At 60.7% G+C, this 17,409-nt stretch overlaps 1 protein-coding gene across 1 annotated transcript in view; it reads left to right on the top strand.

Annotated features, from left to right (window-relative positions):
• The window catches only part of CSPG4 (chondroitin sulfate proteoglycan 4), a 35,758-nt gene that overhangs the window by 6,744 nt on the left and 11,605 nt on the right, over positions 1-17,409 (top strand). Inside the window, exons 2-3 of the mRNA XM_021693704.1 lie at positions 12,001-12,164; positions 13,586-17,125. Coding sequence (XP_021549379.1) covers positions 12,001-12,164; positions 13,586-17,125 — 3,704 coding nt within the window. The remainder of the gene's footprint in view (positions 1-12,000; positions 12,165-13,585; positions 17,126-17,409) is intronic.

Here is a 17,409-nt window from a genome sequence, read left to right as displayed (position 1 = left end):
CATGGGACTCAGAGACACGGAAAAGGGGAGGTGGGTCCCCAAGGTAGCGAGCAGCCAGCTGCAGCCCAGGACACTTCAGAAAGGGGGAGGGGGTCCTGCATCTGACTGACTCGCTGGGCTGAGGTCCACACAACTCTCCCACCATGAGGAGAAGCAGGACAGCCCTCCCCAGCCCCACCCCAAAGCCTAATGGCCCCTTGGACGGAGATCATTGGTCCTGGGTACAACACAATCAATATGTGTTGAAAGAATCACCAAATGAAACTCAGACCCTGTCCAGAGAGCAGATGGGTGGGGACGAAGAGAATGAACAGGCACCGGGAACTTTTGTAGGATGGGGAGCCTAGACACCCATCTTTGCCCTGCCTACTGCCCACACCTGGGGCCCCTCTGGAGGTGGGGGTGGGAGGCAGGGCCTGTGATGCGAAATGCCCTCCAGGGCTCCCATGAGGCTGTTAAGGAGTGGTGACTCCTTAAGCAGGAGGACCTGCATCACAACGAGCAGAATCCAGATGGAGGGAGTGAAGCACCCTCTCCGTCCCGAGCTGCTTGGACCCATCGGGGATGTTGGTGATGCCCGAGTCCGTGTGTGTGAGAGATCAGAGCTGGGGGAGGTGAGGGCAATTGAGTCTTGGGAACGGGCTGCAGAGCGGGACGAGCAGCAAGGGGCCGTGCCTGCTGGAGGGGCTCTCTGGGTGAGAAGCTGGGCAGAGTCTGGGCCCCCATCTTCTGCCTTCACCCCCATAGAAGTAACTCGCCTCAGCAGACCACTGGGCAGAGCTCAACCAGCTCCCCGGATGTGTGCTAAGCACATCCAGGCGCCTGCCCCCGGCTGAGGCTCCGTGTCTCGGCAGCTGGTGAGGCCCAGCTGAGCTCTTCCAGGGCCAGATACTCAGATGAGAGCCTGTCCCTCCAACTGTTGACAGCCCTGAGGCAGGAGAAATGTTGTAGGGACTGGAGCCAGCTGCGCAACCACAGCCTTGGGATACTTGGCCCTGCTGTGTGGCCTCAGGCAGACTCTCCCTCTCTGGGCCTTTGGGTAGGATATTCAGTCCCCGAGGTCAGCTGTAAAATTGTGAGCTCAAGACCCTTGAGAATAGGACAGGGGGCTCTGCCTCTGTCCAGAGAGAGCCGGCTGCCTGTCTGGGGCCAAACAGCAAAGTGGCCTGGGCCTGGATGGGGGCGAAGAGGCAGCCCAGCCTGCCTGAGCTCCCTGGCACCTAGACACCACTTTCCCAGTGGGCACGAAGCCCCGGGGCTCTCCCCAGATGAGAGTAGTGGCTCCGCTCCACCCCCGGTTCCCATCCTCCACCCCCTTGCTCTAGCCTCACCCTACCAAAAATAAACCCAGACCACCCCATCTTGTACCAGCCGGACCCACCCAGCTCCTCCAAAGCCAGTTGAGTCACCGCTCCAAGCTGCTCCTTTTTTTAACTGTCTGAGTCACAGGCTGTGGCTAGGGCTTCAGGACACATGCCCCCAGCTCCAGCCACGCCACAGCCTCCAACGGCTCACCCAAGGAGGGCCTGGCTAGGGGCTGGCAGCAGGCGTGAGCCCAGGCCACAGCCTCCCCCTGCAACACCTCCAGGCCAGGGGCACGCGCCCCCCCGGCAAGCCAGAGCCCACACCTGTCCCTAGCAGCCCTGGCACCCCCTCGCCTCATCTGCCCGGGGAAGTTTTTCAGGGATCTTGGTGACAAAGCCCATCTGTGTCAGCGCTGACCCCACAGCATTTCTTTGCCTCCAAAGAGGTCTGGGCCTCCCACCCTGGGACGCAGGGTCTCCAGGCCCTGGGCCCTGCCATGATGGGAGTGGGCCAGGCCACAGAGATATCTGATTCCTGCCCCTCCTCACTGGCTCCAACTTAGACTCTGACCCCTCTGCCCAGAGCTCCATGAAGACTTTCTATGGCACGGAGGCCTCCACCCAGGTCTCTCCCGGCTTCCTCTATCCGCTCTCCTCACAGGGTCAGCCAAGCTCCAGTCTCTCTTGCCCCATCCCTCCGTCTCTTCCCCATGGCTGTCTCTGTCTCTGTCTCTGTCTCTGGCGGCCCCGTGTCTCTGGCCCTGCTCTGTTCCTTTTCCTCTACCCAGTCCCTCTGGTGCCTCTCCATCCGGCACTTCACACGCGCAGGTCCTTCCCCGGCCATCCCAGCAGACACAACACACCCTCACCTCCGCCCATTCCCAGAAGGGGCTCCGGGCCCCAGGGACCAATCCTGAGAGAAATTTTCCATCCCCTCACCCAAGTCCCCTCCTTCCCCTGCACTGAAGCACAAGCTACATCCTGTCATCCTGTCGTAGGGGATGTCAAGATCCCACAGGCACTTCCTTGGAGGCTGAGACAGAGGGGCAGGGGGCCTGGGAATGGCCCCACCCCCAGCCCCTGCCTGAGTGGGAGCCCCCACAGCCTCAGCCCCAGCCATCTCCTGTCTGTGGCCATGGCCTCCAGCTATAAATAGGGGCTCTGATGCTATTTTCTTTAAAAACAAGCACCAGACTCAGTCACCATAGACCCAGAAAAGCATTCCCTGGCTGGGGCAGTGTCCCACCCCACCCCAGCCATGGCCCAGCTCCCCCCTCCCCCCACCCGCCTGGGCACTGGAGTCCTGAAGGGAGAGGAGAACTGAAGAGAAGCCTGGAGGTGAGACTAGGTGGGGGAGAGCGGGGGCCAGCTTCCAGATGCGGCCCCTGCCCGCTGGGTCAGCTAGAGAACGCAGCCGCCCCCCTCGCCCTCCCTGCCTCCGGTCTCCCTTCACCAAGCTGCGCCGATCTCGTTTCTGAGACACCAGTGTTAACAGAGAGGTGACAGTAGCTCAACTCCCCAAGCCACGGTTGAGTGTCTTGGCACCCCAAACGCAGAGAAGGAACTTTGGGCTGTGGAGAAGGGTGGGGGAAGACTTCCTTCCTGAAGGAGCAGGAGGGCATTCTGCAGGCAGGAAAGAAAGAAGAGCTGGCCTGAGCAAAAGGCTGGGAGTGGGGACCCATCAGGTGCAGATGGAAAACAGCCCAAGGTCTAGTGAAGCTGACATGTGGGGTGTTCACGGGAAGTGAACAGGAAAGCCTGGCAGGGCTGTGACAGGGTGACCCAACACCTTCGGTGCCACACTAGGGTTGGGGCTGGATAGAGGGGCAATGGGGAGCCATCGAAGGCTTTCAGACAAGGGAGGATGACAGAGCGACTTCCAGTTTGGGTTAACAGTGGTCGCTATTAACAAAACAAGGCGGGAAATTCATTAAGCCAAGCAGGGGATGGTGACCATCTGCCTTGTGGGATGGCGCAGAGGAGCAAGAGGGGGAGATGAATTTGAAAGAGAATTTAGGGGCAGGATGGCTGGAACATGGGGAGAGAGGAGGGAGAATGTCCAAAATGACTTTCAGATTTTTACCCAGCCATGGGTGGGTGGGGAGGCCTTCTCTGGAAGGCAAGCAGGTTTGGGGAGAAATGACACTAAGTCTGGCTTGACATGGGTGGGCTGGGGCTTGGAGGTCCCTCTGGGTGTTTCTGGTGCAGATGTCTCAGGAGGCATTGGCGGGTGGGCCCAGAGCCCCGGAGCGTTGGTGCTGGAGACAGAGATGTGGGTGCCACGGTAAAGAGCCAGTGCCTGAGCCCAGGTGAGAAGAGGTGGCCTGGAGAGAGCACAGCGGTGGGCACAGCTTGACGGTACTGGGCGTCTGGGGCATCCGCGGGCCTGGAAGGTGGGGAGTGGTAGGCAGGAGCCTATTCCAAGGGAAATAGGGGCCTGCCCATGGGGAGAGGTCTCAGGCTAGGGACCTGTGGGGGACCTGGGTAGCACAGAGGCTATTAGCAAGGACTCTGGGTTCTCCTGGTCCCCCCTGCCAGGCCATGGCTCCCGCAGGCATCCCACTCACGCTGGAAGCTTGCTTCTTGGCCTGTCTATGGTCGGCTGATAGAAAAGCCCTCACAGGGGCCAAGGGCCACATGCATTTGACCCCTGTATTCCCTTACGTGCTCATGTTTCCGACATCAGCACACGTGTATGGGCCTCCTGGCTGGCAGATGCCCTGCGCAGGGGATGTGGGCCCTCCGTCCTGTCCTCAGGAGCCTCCAGTCTGGCTCCACGGTAGCCCCTGTAGTGACCACAGCCCTCCACCAGCCACTTCCTGAGGAGCTGGGCTGGGCAAGCCGGGTTTGCGTTAGTCTCCCCAGCCAGGTCCCCTTTGCACAGACGGGAAAACTGAAGCCAAAGAAGAGCACGGCAGCATGTGGTTGGGGGGCGGGGGTGCTGGCCCAAGCCCCTGCTTCCCCCAGCCTCCTGGACAGGGGCCTGCCATCTGTGAGGTTATCCCGCCTCTCTTCCCTGTATTTCGGATGGAGGAACTAAGGCAGGGTAACGGTGGCTTCTGCAAGGCGCACAAACTCTTGAGCGCAAGCTGGGCCAAATTGTCCAGGCCTGTGTCCAGATCAACAGTCATGGCTTCCGCCAACCCCCCATCCCAGCTCACACACTCACTGTCTCCAAGCCCAGTCTGCCAGGCTGGGGGAAGCCCCAAGACACCTCCCCAAGGGCCCTGCCCTTAGCGGTTTCTCATCCCAGAGCTGAAGGGGAGCTCAGAGATGAGCAACGCTTCCGTCTGCTTCCTGGCTCTGGATTCAGCCCCAGAGAGGGGGTGGCCCCACAGCGTCCCCGTCCCCGGGGCAAGCTTCTCACCCAGGCCCCTTGCCCCTCCGCCCTCTTCCCTGATCTCCAAGACCCCAGTGGGCACGACCAGCATTTATCACTGGCTGTAGGAACGTGCCATCCTTAGCCAGCCCCGAAGAAGGTCCCTCCTGGATCGAGCCAGCCCCAGAACCAGACCCGTCCAGCCACACCAGGAGAGGCCAGCTGCCAAACCAGCCACAGAAAGCAGATGCTCTCCCCTCCCCTCCTCACTCCCGTCCCCCCACCCCCCAGGGAGCCCCTGAGGACAGGAAGGGAAAAAGTGTGTCTCCAGGGCACGGGGCCAGCTCTCACACCCTCCTCCTGCTGGAGCCAGTGACAGATGCCCCACTTCCGAGTTACACACACACACACACACACACACGCACGCACGCACGCAACAACAACCCCCCACTGCTTCTGTGTGCACCCATCCCTCCCGGAAACCTCAGAGCTCAGCCCAGGGGCTCCGATCCAGCCCTGCTGCTCCTCTTGAGGCCTCAGCACAGGCAGTGTCTTCTTTGACCCTCGTCGCCTCAACTGTAGCAGGGGAGCTAGGTCCCAGAGACCCTGTTGGGGGAAGGGGCTGCTGAGCAGGCCCAGCGCGGAGCAAGGAGGGTCTCCCGCTCTGTTTCTTCTCTGCCAGATCCCCTACCTCAACCTGGGCCCACTAAGACAAGGGTCCCCCCCCCCCCCCCCCCGGGCCAGGAAAGCCAGGAAGAGGGGATGTGGAGAAGGGCCTGGAAATCCACCCATCTCCCTGCACAGGGAGGAAAATTATAAGGCGAGGAAAAGCCTCTCAGGATCGCTCCACACACAGCAGCCCCGCCCCTCTGCGCCTGGGGCTGGGAGCAGCAGGCCCGCCACAAAGACTCCACTGAGGCCCTGCTTCCTCCCCGCCCCAGCCCTCCAGCCTGGGAGGACTCTTGAGCTGCTTCTGGAGCAAACCTCTCATTTTCCCTCCTGCTTCCTCTGTACCACACATGGCCCCAAGGTCGGCAGACATGGCTGAGAGCCCAGGGTACCAATCCTTTTAGGTAATCACCTTTTAGAGGAGGTCCCTAAATTGGAAATGTTCCCCAGTATATGCCCCTCGGCTTGGGTGGCCTCCAAGCTCCGGGTTAGAGAACCGGTAGCTGAGGCCAGTGACAAGGGTCAGGATTCAGCCAATAGCTGAGGAAACTTGTACCATCCTGGCCTCCTTGGTCTCACAAGAACCAGAAAGGCAACCAAACCCTCTCAGGGCCCTGAGAGTGAGTCTTATGGCTCAAGAGTTGCTGGAGTGAAGGGAGACGGGCCAACCTTAACCCCAGCTGAGGTCTCCCTAGCACTGAGACAGGGAGACAGGCTGCCGTGAGCACAGAGCCTGATATCCCGCACTGGGAAGCTACTGTCTGCCAAGAGGAACGGCTCCCTTTTTAAGTTCTGTGTGACTTTGAACTAAACTACGTTGTTCCTGTGGCCGTGGCTTGTGGGGCAAGAGAGGAACAGGTCATCAGCGGGTCTCTGGGATGGCCCTGGGTTACGGACTCTCAGACTGGAGTCAGGGAGGTAGGAGAGTCAGGGTGTGCAGGTGTGTGAGCATCTCCCAGGCAGCTAGCCCCAGCAGCTGGTAAGCATCTAGGCTTGGCTCTTGGGATCCTGTTGTCACCACCGTGAGCAGGGCATGTTGTCCCTTTGGTCTGACGTAAAGTCTATCCCTGCAACCTTCCCCCTTGTTACCTTCGGAGGTAACAGGCTAGGGGGAAGGTGACAGCTCAGTGGACAGGGATGAGCCTTGGGACATGCTGGGGGGACTGACACCAGAGTAGGCACAGCGTCAGGCACGGCCAGGGCAGGTCGTGTCCAGGATCTAGAGCCAGACTGGACCCCCCACACCACATCGTCACCTGCCCCGCACTCACCTCAGAACACTGTGACCTGTGCCACGGACCTGCACTCCGTCACACTCATGGCTATGTGCCACCCACGGTGGCCGTGCACGGGTCTTCGGGGCTTTGTGTGACTGAGTTCCCACGCCAGCTCCTGGCGCTGCTTTCCCAGCTTGAAAAAGGGAGTGGGCACTGTGGGGAGCTTCAGCCCCATTGGCCTTGGGGTCTGTCGCTCTGGTTCTAAAGAAGTTTCCACCCCTCCCAGCCTCCTCAGAAGTTCCCTGGCTTGGGGGCAGAAAGCTGGTGAAGAAAAAGCACATCCCTTGGAGGCCCGAGGGGAGGGGGTCTGGCCTGAGTTCTGGAGGGCCTGGGTGACCTCAGGGAGGGCCTGGCTGCAGGAGCAGGGCACCTGGCCCATGCCTGCCCTCACGCAGGGCCACCCACATACATACCCACATACGCACCCACAAGGGAAACAGAGAGCCCTTCATCCCTGCCTTAGCCGTCCTAGAGCACTCCCTCACGGCCCCCCTCAGACTTCTCAGGAGAAGGGCTCTCCCAGCCTCACCCCTGCCTGCCTAGGATGTGGATCTGGAACAGGATCTCCGAGTCTCTCTTGGTTTCTCCTCCTTCATCTCCTTCATCAGGCCTCTGTCTGGACCCCTGAGTGCAGTTTCTGTGGAGGAGGGAGGTCTTCATTCCTCATTCTCGGTTTTAACATCTTTCTCAGGCTTTCTCTCTCCCCCAGGTGGGTTCTTCTTTTCCATGACTGTGCTTTTCCATGTTACTGTGCTTATGATTGAATGAGTGAGTGAGTGAATGAATGAACAAATATGGATCCCCCTTCTCTCACCTCCTGCTCCATCTCAGTACCGCTAGGTACACCTCCGCAGCATACGCATGTCCAAGTCTCCCACTGCCCCCCTTTGCCCCTGGGACCTGGGCGTGCCCCCGGGCCATCCTGCCCAGCAGCTCTGACTCCCAAACTTCCTCCCTTATAAAGTCAGGCAGCAGCAAGACACCCAGGAATCCTGCTGCCTGTGACGCATGCTGGCTGTGGGGCCGCCTGGCTGCCCTCAGGCAACCAGGAATGTGGCGGGAGCGGGGCACACAGGGATTGATTGCCTGGGAGTAGGGTGGCCTGGGGGTGCCTGGGCTGGGGGTGCCTGCGTGGGCGGGGCTCAGTCAGGTGGCTGGGCCAAGACCTGCAGGCTTTCTGCTTCTCTGTCAAATTGTTTCTCCTCTGGAGACTCAGTTTGTCTGGAAACCCTACTGAATGCTAAAGCTGCAGAGAACTTTGATATCGTGGAACCCATCACCCAAGGATGCAGGCACCCAGGGCTGGGGAGGCAAGAGGCCCCAGGCCTAGCTCTCTAGACTGTTCTGGGGTAAGGGTGGTGCTCCCAGTGACAGCCAGGATCGGGCAGGGGGAAGAGGGGAGCCAAAGGCAAAGAAAGACAGGGAGAGGCGGAGATAAGGCAGCAAGGTGGCCAAGTGGCCAAGACAGAGACAGAGGAGATAAGGGACAGAGACAGAGAGAGACAGTGTGGCTAGCCCTAGGCATTGTGAGGACTCAGAAGGATCAGGGTCTGCAGCAAACCCCACCCCCGGTGACTAGAAAAGGGACCCATGCTTGAGAACCTGCCCCTGGTCAGCCCAGGAGAGCATGGTGGGGGCCTGATGGGCAGAGATACTCCCTACAAGGAGACCCCTTGTCCCAAGCCACTGACAGATAAAAGTAGAGCATCGTGGGGCAAGTAAGCCTCACGCTTGGGGCCCCCCAGGGGCAGGCTTCAGGTCCCCATTCATACACACACTAGGAGTGCCCCAGGGAGACCAGAGATGCCAGCACAACCTGTGGCCGGCCAGACGGTGGCTTGCTAGGGACACTCGGCTAAGCTTCGTCTCCCGTCTGAGAAGAGGCTTGGCGGGGAAGGACATAGGCTCTTTCTGTGCCCCCAAGCCTCGTCTCAGGAAGAGGGATGGAGCCACTCTGCCTTGGCCCAGACAGAACGCCCAGTCCGTGGTCAGGAAGGGCAGGAAGCTGAGGGATGCTCCACCTTCGGCAAACCTCTGGGATGGATGGGCGCCGGGCGGGAGGGGTGGGTGCCCTCCAGGAACACATGGCCCCTTTCATGGAGCCTGGCCCAGCCGAGTCACGGCGGGCGGCACCGAGGGGCAGGACAGGCCTGGGCACAATCACGGCTCTGTCCCGGCGGCTTCCAGCCCACACGCACACACATGCACAAACACACAGCCTTACGCAAACCCAAAACACACCCCCGAGCAGCCACCCACACACTTGAACACACACGCAAATAGGCATCTACGTAGTTCTGGACACCCACCCACGAACTGTCTTGCAGGTAGAGAAACCCAGACATTCGGCATTCTTTCAGCCCTCCCACTCACCCCAGACCCCTTGTGGCACCTGCCCCCCACACTGAACGCTTGGCACCACCCAGACAGCCCACACCATTAACCCTCTGCATGTCCCTATCTGAGAGCAGACTCCAGCACCAGAAAGGGACCTTTGGGACTAATCCCCACAGACAGGAGGGGGAGAGACTGGGAAGGAGCGCCCATTTTACAAAATGCTGACTGGGAGGCCAGACGGGGCCCCTTCTCCTGGCCCAAAGGGCAGCCCACATAGCTGCTACAGGCCTGAGCTGGTGTTTGGATGAATCATGGGTCTTCTTGACCTAGGAGAGTCAAGGGCAAGTCTCCAAGCCCTGATAATGCCTTCTCTCCACCACCCCACTGCCCTGGGACCCCAGTCAGGCCACTGAGGCTGGCTTGGTTCCTGCTGCTTTTCCCTCTCCTCCTCTATCTTCAACTTTCCCAGAGCCTTGTTGCCCTTTGAAACTACCCAGTTCCCTCCCTCTCTCCTCTATACCACCCTCACCTCCTCCAGGAAACCTTCTGGAACTGACTCCTAACTCACTTCTTTATCCTGCACTGCCTCCCCATTTGCAGCCTCTCCCACTGTCTCCCAGGACAGGGATGCTGGGTCCTTGCAACTGCGGCTCATCAGAGCCGGTAAGGGGCAGCAGAAGGAGACCAGGAGGTGGGGGGACTGGCACTGTCAGAGTTTCCAAAACGCTGGCCAGCAAAGCCTCCGGACCTCTGTTGGGATGAGGGGGCTGCCCAGCCTGCACACTTCCAGCCGCACAAGGCAGCTTGTGTGAGCACTTCCCTACCCAGCCCCACAGGAAGCAGCAGGGCCCAGCCCCTCAATAGGCTCATTCAGACCCCAGCTCTCTGGAAAGTACCTCTACTTCCTGCCGCCCTCCCACTCTGGCCTGGAGAACGAGGCTAAATGGGCTGCCCCTCCTCTTATGGGAGGGGGCTAGAGGCAGGTGGTTAGGTGGGCAGAGCCAGCCATCTCCTTCCCTTCCTGCTGCACGCTGGACCCGACCATCCCCACATCCACCTTTGACAAAAGGGAGTGTGAATGGGTGTGAGCTTATCCCCCCCCCCCCCCGCCCCACCCCGGAGCTGGCCCCTTCCCCATGCATGCTAAACAGGTAAATGTTGAGCAACAGCCTTTCTGGGGGAGAGGGAACGAAGATCTGTAGCCTTTGCCTCTTCCGTGGTGTAACATCACCTGGCTGGCAGAATTCCTACAAACTTAACAGTCAGCTCTTACCAGCTGCTGTGAGCTCCAACCTGCAGGGGCCCCACCTTCTGTGCAGGGGCTGCCCTCCGTGCTGTGTGCTGCCTTTTGTTCTTAAGAATCAATGCTCCTGAGGCGCCTGGGTGGCTCAGTCTTTGGGCACCTGCCTTAGGCTCAGGTCGTGATCTCGGGGTCCTGGGGTCTAGTCCCACATGGGGCTCCCTGCTCAGTGGGGAGTCTGCTTCTCCCTCTCCCTCTGCCCCTCTTCCGCACTCATTCTCTCTCTCTCTCTCTCTCTCAAATAAATAAATAAAATGTTAAAAAAAAAAAAAAGAATCAATGTCCTTGCGGATGAGGTGCCCAGCCCCTGTCAGTTCTCCCAGGGAGGGTCTGCCCCTCGCCAGCACCAGGGTGTGCTGACTCTGCTGGGCCATAGCCACGCAGATGGTTTTGTAGCCCTCAGCTGATCCCTTTAGCCCCTCAGACAAGGTTCTGGCGTTGCCCACAAGTGCTAGCAAGAGGGGATCCCTGGAGGGATTTCAGCTCCGCCCAAGAGGAAGAACGTTATCTTTCTTGGACATCCCTGTGGACTCCTCCAGTGGCTGATGCCACCTCCTCAGGTCAGGAACCAGCATGTATGTGGCTGGTGCCACATCATCCCTATCAAGGCCATCAGAAGCCCCAGAGAGATGAATCGCCTTTTTAAACCATTCCTGTCCCCACCGCCCCCTCTGCCGCCACCCTGCCTTCCCTAGCCCTGGACCTCTGGGGGACAGAGTCAAAGTTATACTTGGCCTTAATCTCTGCAAAAAGAATAAACCAGAAATCATTGCAGCTGGTTGGAGGTCAAGGGAGGCTAATTTTGGGAAACAGTCTGGAGAAGGTGGCAACTTAAAAAGAGGAGGTATCTCAGTGTGGGACCAAAGGGGCCTTGCACAGTGACCACCAGCCTTGGGAAACCCCAGATATGGCCTGCTCAGGCCATCTGGACTTGGGCCCTCTGGCCTGCTCAGCAAACCTTCAGCCTTCCCAAGTCCTGTCTTTAGCCACAGACCCAGGCTCAGAAAAGTCAGCTGTAGTCATCAACGGCTCCCCAGCCATGGTGGAAACAATAGGGCCGGATCTGACCACTCACCAGGGACTATCAATAGCTCTGCAGCAGGAAGCAATATGGGGTGATGCAGGAAGTTTTAGCCCATCTGGGGTCCAGCACTGCACGTGGTCTCCATCTGGCCTCAGAGCCTTTGCTCCCGGTGGACTCAGTCCGACGAGTTGCCACCCCCACCCCCAAAGACATCTGGAAGCATGGCCCAAGAGAGAAGCCGGGATGGGTGGGCTGCCTTCTGAGCACCACAGTGGGAGGGCATGGCATGGAAAGCATTGCCCAAGAACCAAAGCATAGGGCATTTAGGAGAAGGAATTTGAGCAGGGATCAGTGTGGGGTAGGGATGGTTCTCCTGGAACTCCATTTCGGGGGCTATGACCATCAGGCCAGGTTACCCAGTCAAGGATGGTTTTCCTTTAGGCCCGAGAGGGACTAGACCCAGGATGGAGAATCCTCTAGGGCCCAGGGGAGGAGAGTTAGAGCTGGCCGAGGCCCCTGGCCCCAGGAACCTCTGAGGAGGAAACGTGAGTTGCTTGGAATGGGTCTGGCCTCCTTTGGAGCCAAGGTCTGGGCTGGACACAAGGTGAGGCTGTGACTTCTGGTGCCAGGACCAAGCAGGTGATGGGCCACACAGAACCACGAAGCTGCACCAGCATGAAGTCCCTCCTGCAGCCTACTCATCCTCTGCAGCCCCTCTCCTCCTCCAGGCACGAGTCCGCACTTTGACCCCAGCCCCCTCTCTCACACAGCCTCCTTCTTCGGAGAGAACCACCTGGAGGTGCCTGTGGCCACGGTTCTGACCGATATAGACCTCCAGCTACAATTCTCCACGTCCCAGCCCGAAGCCCTGCTTCTCCTCGCAGCGGGCCAAGCGGACCACCTCCTCCTGCAGCTCCACTCTGGATACCTAGAGGTCAGTGATGCCTCCCTGCTGGCCTCCTCCTCCAGCCCTGAATGGCCCCCCAACCAGCTGGGTGACCTTGTGTGAGCCACTTTCGCCCTGGGGTCTCTAGGTCTCCACCGTGAGGTGAACAACAGCACGGCCAAAAGCGTGGCTCCCTCATGACCTGGCTGCGCCCTGCAGCCTTCCCCCCCACACTCCCACCGGAACCCCCCGGCCAGCCCTTTCCCTCGCTGCGGGCCTGTGGTCCAGGCCAGATGGCCGTCTCTGACCTCTCGCTGCCAGGCCCTCGCTCACCACACGCCCTGGGCCTGGCCCTGCCCCACCCCCGTCTCAGCGCGTCCCCTAGCACTGCCCTGGGCTGGGTGCCCTCTCCTGGGGCTCAGCAACCCTGTGAGCGCCCCTGCCAAGCACCAGTCACCCCGCCGTGCCGCTGTCTGTCTGTGACAGAAACAACCAGTACTGCCAAAGCTTCTCCGTTTCCCCGTTTCGTCCTGCCAGTCACCACAAGCTTTAGTAGTCCTCTGGATCTCTCTCTTGAGGCTCCCCCCTAACCGTGAAGAGTTTGAGAACCTGAGGTCTTAGTCCAAATTTGGGAAAGCCATCGGCTTCCACACCCCAGTGGGGAGAGGACGAGGAGGGTCAGAGCACCTGCTGCCGCCATTGCTTCTCACTGCCACAAGGTGTCACTGTTGAGCGAAGGCCAGGTACAGCCCAGGCCTGATGCTCTCGCTCTCCGCCAGGTACCGGGATGCCTCACTGTGGAGGTGCTCCGTACTTGGACTCCCAAGGCCACAGTTCTTAGTGCTCTGCTCTTCCAGTTCCCATACTCTGCCACCACCCATTCTACTATCCGGTCATGGGAACACCACACCAGAGCCAGTTCTGGTGCCAACGTTGGAGAGACAGAACTGCGTTCTCCTCTCCCCAAGGATCCCTCATCCCAGATCCAGAAGCTTTTCTTTACGTAACCTTCAACACAGAGAGCACCCGGAATTGGGCTCTCCATCCCTGAGCAGTGAGCCTGGCTGCCCCTGTGGCCCCAAGGTGTTCAGGGGATTCCCAGGTGCTCATTATTCCAGGGGTGAATCTTCTGGATGCCAAGGTGATTTTCTGGTGGATCTCCCCCATAGGAAAGTTGGGGAGAGTAAAAAATGCAGACTGGATCTCTAGGAAAGCATCATGCTATATGCCAGTTCTCTGATTCCCATCAGAAACCCCAGAGCCCATCTAGACCTGACTCAGAGATCACTTTGGTGAGTGTTTGGGGGATGAGTAGAGGTGGCAGGAAGGAGACAGTGGTGGCCTGAGAAGCCCCTGTCCCAGGACCTCCACTCTGGGCACTTTGCTGTGGCAGACCCGCTATGTTCTAACAGTAGAAGCAGATGAACTCAAAGTGCTGCCCCCACTCCCATTCCTCCATCTTTCCCCAGGTCAGACTCACCCTGGGCCAGGAGGAGCTGAGGCTGCAGACCCCAGCTGAGACTCTGCTGAGCAACTCCGCCCTCCACACCGTGGAGCTGACCGTTTCAGACAGCGAGGCCTTGGTGTCCGTCGATGGACTCCTGAACACCTCAGCCCCCATCCTGGGGGCTCCCCTGGAGGTCCCCTATAGGATCTTCCTGGGGGGCCCTGGGAGCCTTAGCCTGTCCTACCTGAAGGGAGCTAGCAGGCCCCTGAGGGGTTGTCTCCACGCTGCCACCCTCAATGGCCGCAACCTGCTGCGACCACTGACCCCAGGCGTGCACGAGGGCTGCGCTGAAGAGTTTTCTGCTGATGACAGTGTGGCTCTGGGCTTCTCTGGGCCCCACTCACTGGCTGCCTTCCCTGCCTGGAGCACTCGGGAGGAAGGCACCCTGGAGTTTATACTCACCACTTGGAGCCAACAGGCACCCCTGGCCTTCCAGGCAGGGGGCCGGCATGGGGATTTCATCTACGTGGACATATTTGAGGGCCACCTGCGGGCTGTGGTGGAGAAGGGCCAGGGCACGGTATTGCTCCACAACAGCGTGCCCGTGGCCGATGGGCAACCCCATGAGGTCAGCGTCCACGTGGATGCTCACCAGCTGGAAATCTCCGTGGACCAGTACCCCACACGGACTTCCAACCGTGGGGTCTTCAGCTATCTGGACCCACGTGGCAGTCTCCTCCTGGGGGGGCTGGACACTGACTCCTCTCACCATCTCCAGGAACACCGCCTGGGCCTGGCCCCAGGGGCCGTCAATGCCTCGCTGCTGGGTTGCATGGAGGACCTCAGCATCAATGGCCAGAGGCAGGGACTCCGGGAAGCCTTGCTGACGCGCGGCATGGCAGCCGGCTGCAGGCTGGAGGAAGACGAGTATGAGGAGGACCCCTATGGCCCGTATGAAGCTTTCTCCACCTTGGCACCTGACGCTTGGCTGGCCGTGGAGCTGCCTGAGCCCTGTGTCCCTGAACCAGGGCTGCCTCCTATCTTTGCCAATTTCACCCAGCTGCTGACCGTCAGCCCGCTGGTGGTGGCCGAGGGTGGCACGGCCTGGCTCGAATGGCGGCACGTGCAGCCCACGCTGGACCTGAGCGAGGCTGAGCTCCGCAAATCTCAGGTGCTGTTCAGCGTGAGCCGCGGGGCACGCCACGGTGAGCTCGAGCTAGACATCCCCGGTGCCCAGGTACGGAAAATGTTCACCCTCCTGGACGTGGTGAACCGCAAGGCCCGCTTCGTCCACGATGGCTCTGAGGACACCTCCGACCAGTTGATGCTGGAGGTGTCCGTGACAGCCAGGGGGCCCGTGCCCTCCTGCCTTCGGAGGGGCCAAACTTACATCCTGCCCATCCAGATAAACCCCGTCAACGACCCACCCCGTATCATCTTCCCACACGGCAGCCTCATGGTGATCCTGGAGCACACACAGAAGCCACTGGGGCCCGACGTTTTCCAGGCTTACGACCCAGACTCTGCCTGCGAGGGCCTCACCTTCCAGCTCCTTGGCACCCCCACCGGCCTCCCCGTGGAGCGCCGAGACCAGCCTGGGGAGCCAGCAACGGAGTTCTCCTGCCGGGAGCTGGAGGCGGGCAGCCTCGTCTATGTCCACCGAAGTGGGCCAGCCCAGGACCTGACGTTCCGGGTCAGTGACGGGCTGCAGGCCAGCCCTCCCGCCACACTGAAGGTGGTGGCTGTCCGGCCCACCATTCAGATCCGCCACAACACAGGGCTGCGCCTGGCCCAGGGCTCCGCTGCCCCTGTCTTGCCCGCCAACCTGTCAGTGGAGACCAACGCCGTGGGGCAGGATGTGAGCGTGCTGTTCCGAGTCACCGAGGCCCTGCAGTTCGGGGAGCTGCAGAAGCAGGGGGCAGGTGGGGCCGAGGGTGCCGAGTGGCGGGCCACACAGGCATTCCAGCAGCGGGATGTGGAGCAGGGCCGCGTGAGATACCTGAGCACTGACCCGCAGCATCGCACCGAGGACACCACGGAGAAGCTGGCCCTGGAGGTGCAGGTGGGCCAGGAGACCCTGAGCAATCTGTCCTTCCCAGTGACAATCCAGAGAGCCACAGTGCGGCTGCTGCGGCTGGAGCCGCTGCGCACTCAGAACACCCAGCAGGAGGCGCTCACCACAGCCCACCTGGAGGCCACCCTGGAGGAGGAGGCAAGCCCCAGCCCCACCACCTTCCACTATGAGGTGGTCCAGGCCCCCAGAAAGGGCAATCTTCGGCTACAGGGCACACGGCTCTCTGACGGGCAGGGCTTCACCCAGGATGACCTGCAGGCCGGCCGGGTGACCTATGGGGCCACGGCCCGCACCTCAGAGACAGTCGAGGACAACTTCCGCTTCCGTGTCACAGCCCCGCCGCACTTCTCCCCACTCTACACCTTCCCCATCCACATTGGTGGTGACCCGGACGCTCCCGTCCTCACCAACATCCTCCTCTCGGTGCCGGAGGGTGGCGAGGGCACCCTCTCTGCTGACCACCTCTTCGTCAAGAGTCTCAACAGTGCCAACTACCTCTACGAGGTCATGGAGCGGCCCCGCCATGGGAGGCTGGTTTGGAGGGGGGCACAAGACAAGGCCACCGCGGTGACATCCTTCACCAACGAGGACCTGCTGCAGGGCCGGCTGGTCTACCAGCACGACAACTCCGAGACCACAGAAGACGATATCCCCTTTGTGGCGACCCGCCAGAGTGAGGGCAGCGGTGGCATGGCGTGGGAGGAGGTGCGGGGCGTCTTCCGCGTGGCCATCCAGCCCATAAACGACCATGCTCCCGTGCAGACCATCAGCCGCATCTTCCACGTGGCCCGGGCTGGGCAGCGGCTGCTGACGACAGACGACGTGGCCTTCAGTGATGCCGACTCCGGCTTTGCTGACGCTCAGCTGGTACTGACCCGCAAGGACCTCCTCTTTGGCAGTATCGTGGCCGTGGATGAGCCGACGCGGCCCATCTACCGCTTCACCCAGGAGGACCTCAGGAAGAGGCGAGTCCTGTTTGTGCACTCGGGGGCCGACCGCGGCTGGATCCAGCTGCAGGTGTCTGATGGGCAGCACCAGGCCACCGCGCTGCTCGAGGTGCAGGCCTCAGAGCCCTACCTCCACGTGGCCAATGGCTCCAGCCTTGTGGTCCCTCAAGGAGGCCAGGGCACCATTGACACCGCTGTGCTCCACCTGGACACCAACCTCGACATCCGCAGTGGGGATGAGGTCCGCTACCGTGTCACAGCCGGCCCACACTGGGGGCAGCTGCTCCGGGCCGGCCAGCCAGCCACGGCCTTCTCCCAACAGGACCTGCTGGACGGGGCCATTCTCTACAGCCACGACGGCAGCCTCAGCCCTCGAGACACCCTGGCCTTCTCTGTGGAGGCAGGGCCTGTGCACACAGACGCCACCCTGCAAGTGACCATTGCCCTAGAGGGGCCATTGGCCCCACTGCATCTGGTCCAGCACAAGAAGATCTACGTCTTCCAGGGGGAGGCGGCTGAGATCAGAAAGGATCAGCTGGAGGTAAAGGGCCGGGGGACGGGCAGAGGTGAGAGGCCTGATGAAGGGGGCCCTTCTGACGAGCCCTCCTGCCAGGTGTGCTTGGCTGTTCGGGGATGAGCCTGAGGTGACCGCCAGGTCAGGCGTCTGTCCGTGCCCTGGGTCTGCACCTGCACACGTGCACTGGGGCGTGCCTGAGAGTCTCTGGGGGCGTTTGCACGTCTGCCCACGAGCTATGTGTGCCTCCACATGTCAGGTGCACACACGCACATGCTGTGCTGACCGTGCGGGTTCCTGGGCCCCACCCA

Source organism: Neomonachus schauinslandi, chromosome 9 (assembly GCF_002201575.2).
Source record: "Neomonachus schauinslandi chromosome 9, ASM220157v2, whole genome shotgun sequence".
NCBI classification, from domain to species: Eukaryota; Metazoa; Chordata; class Mammalia; order Carnivora; family Phocidae; genus Neomonachus; species Neomonachus schauinslandi.
The sequence above is the reverse complement of the archived record's forward strand: the minus strand, read 5'-3'. Positions and strand labels throughout refer to the sequence as shown.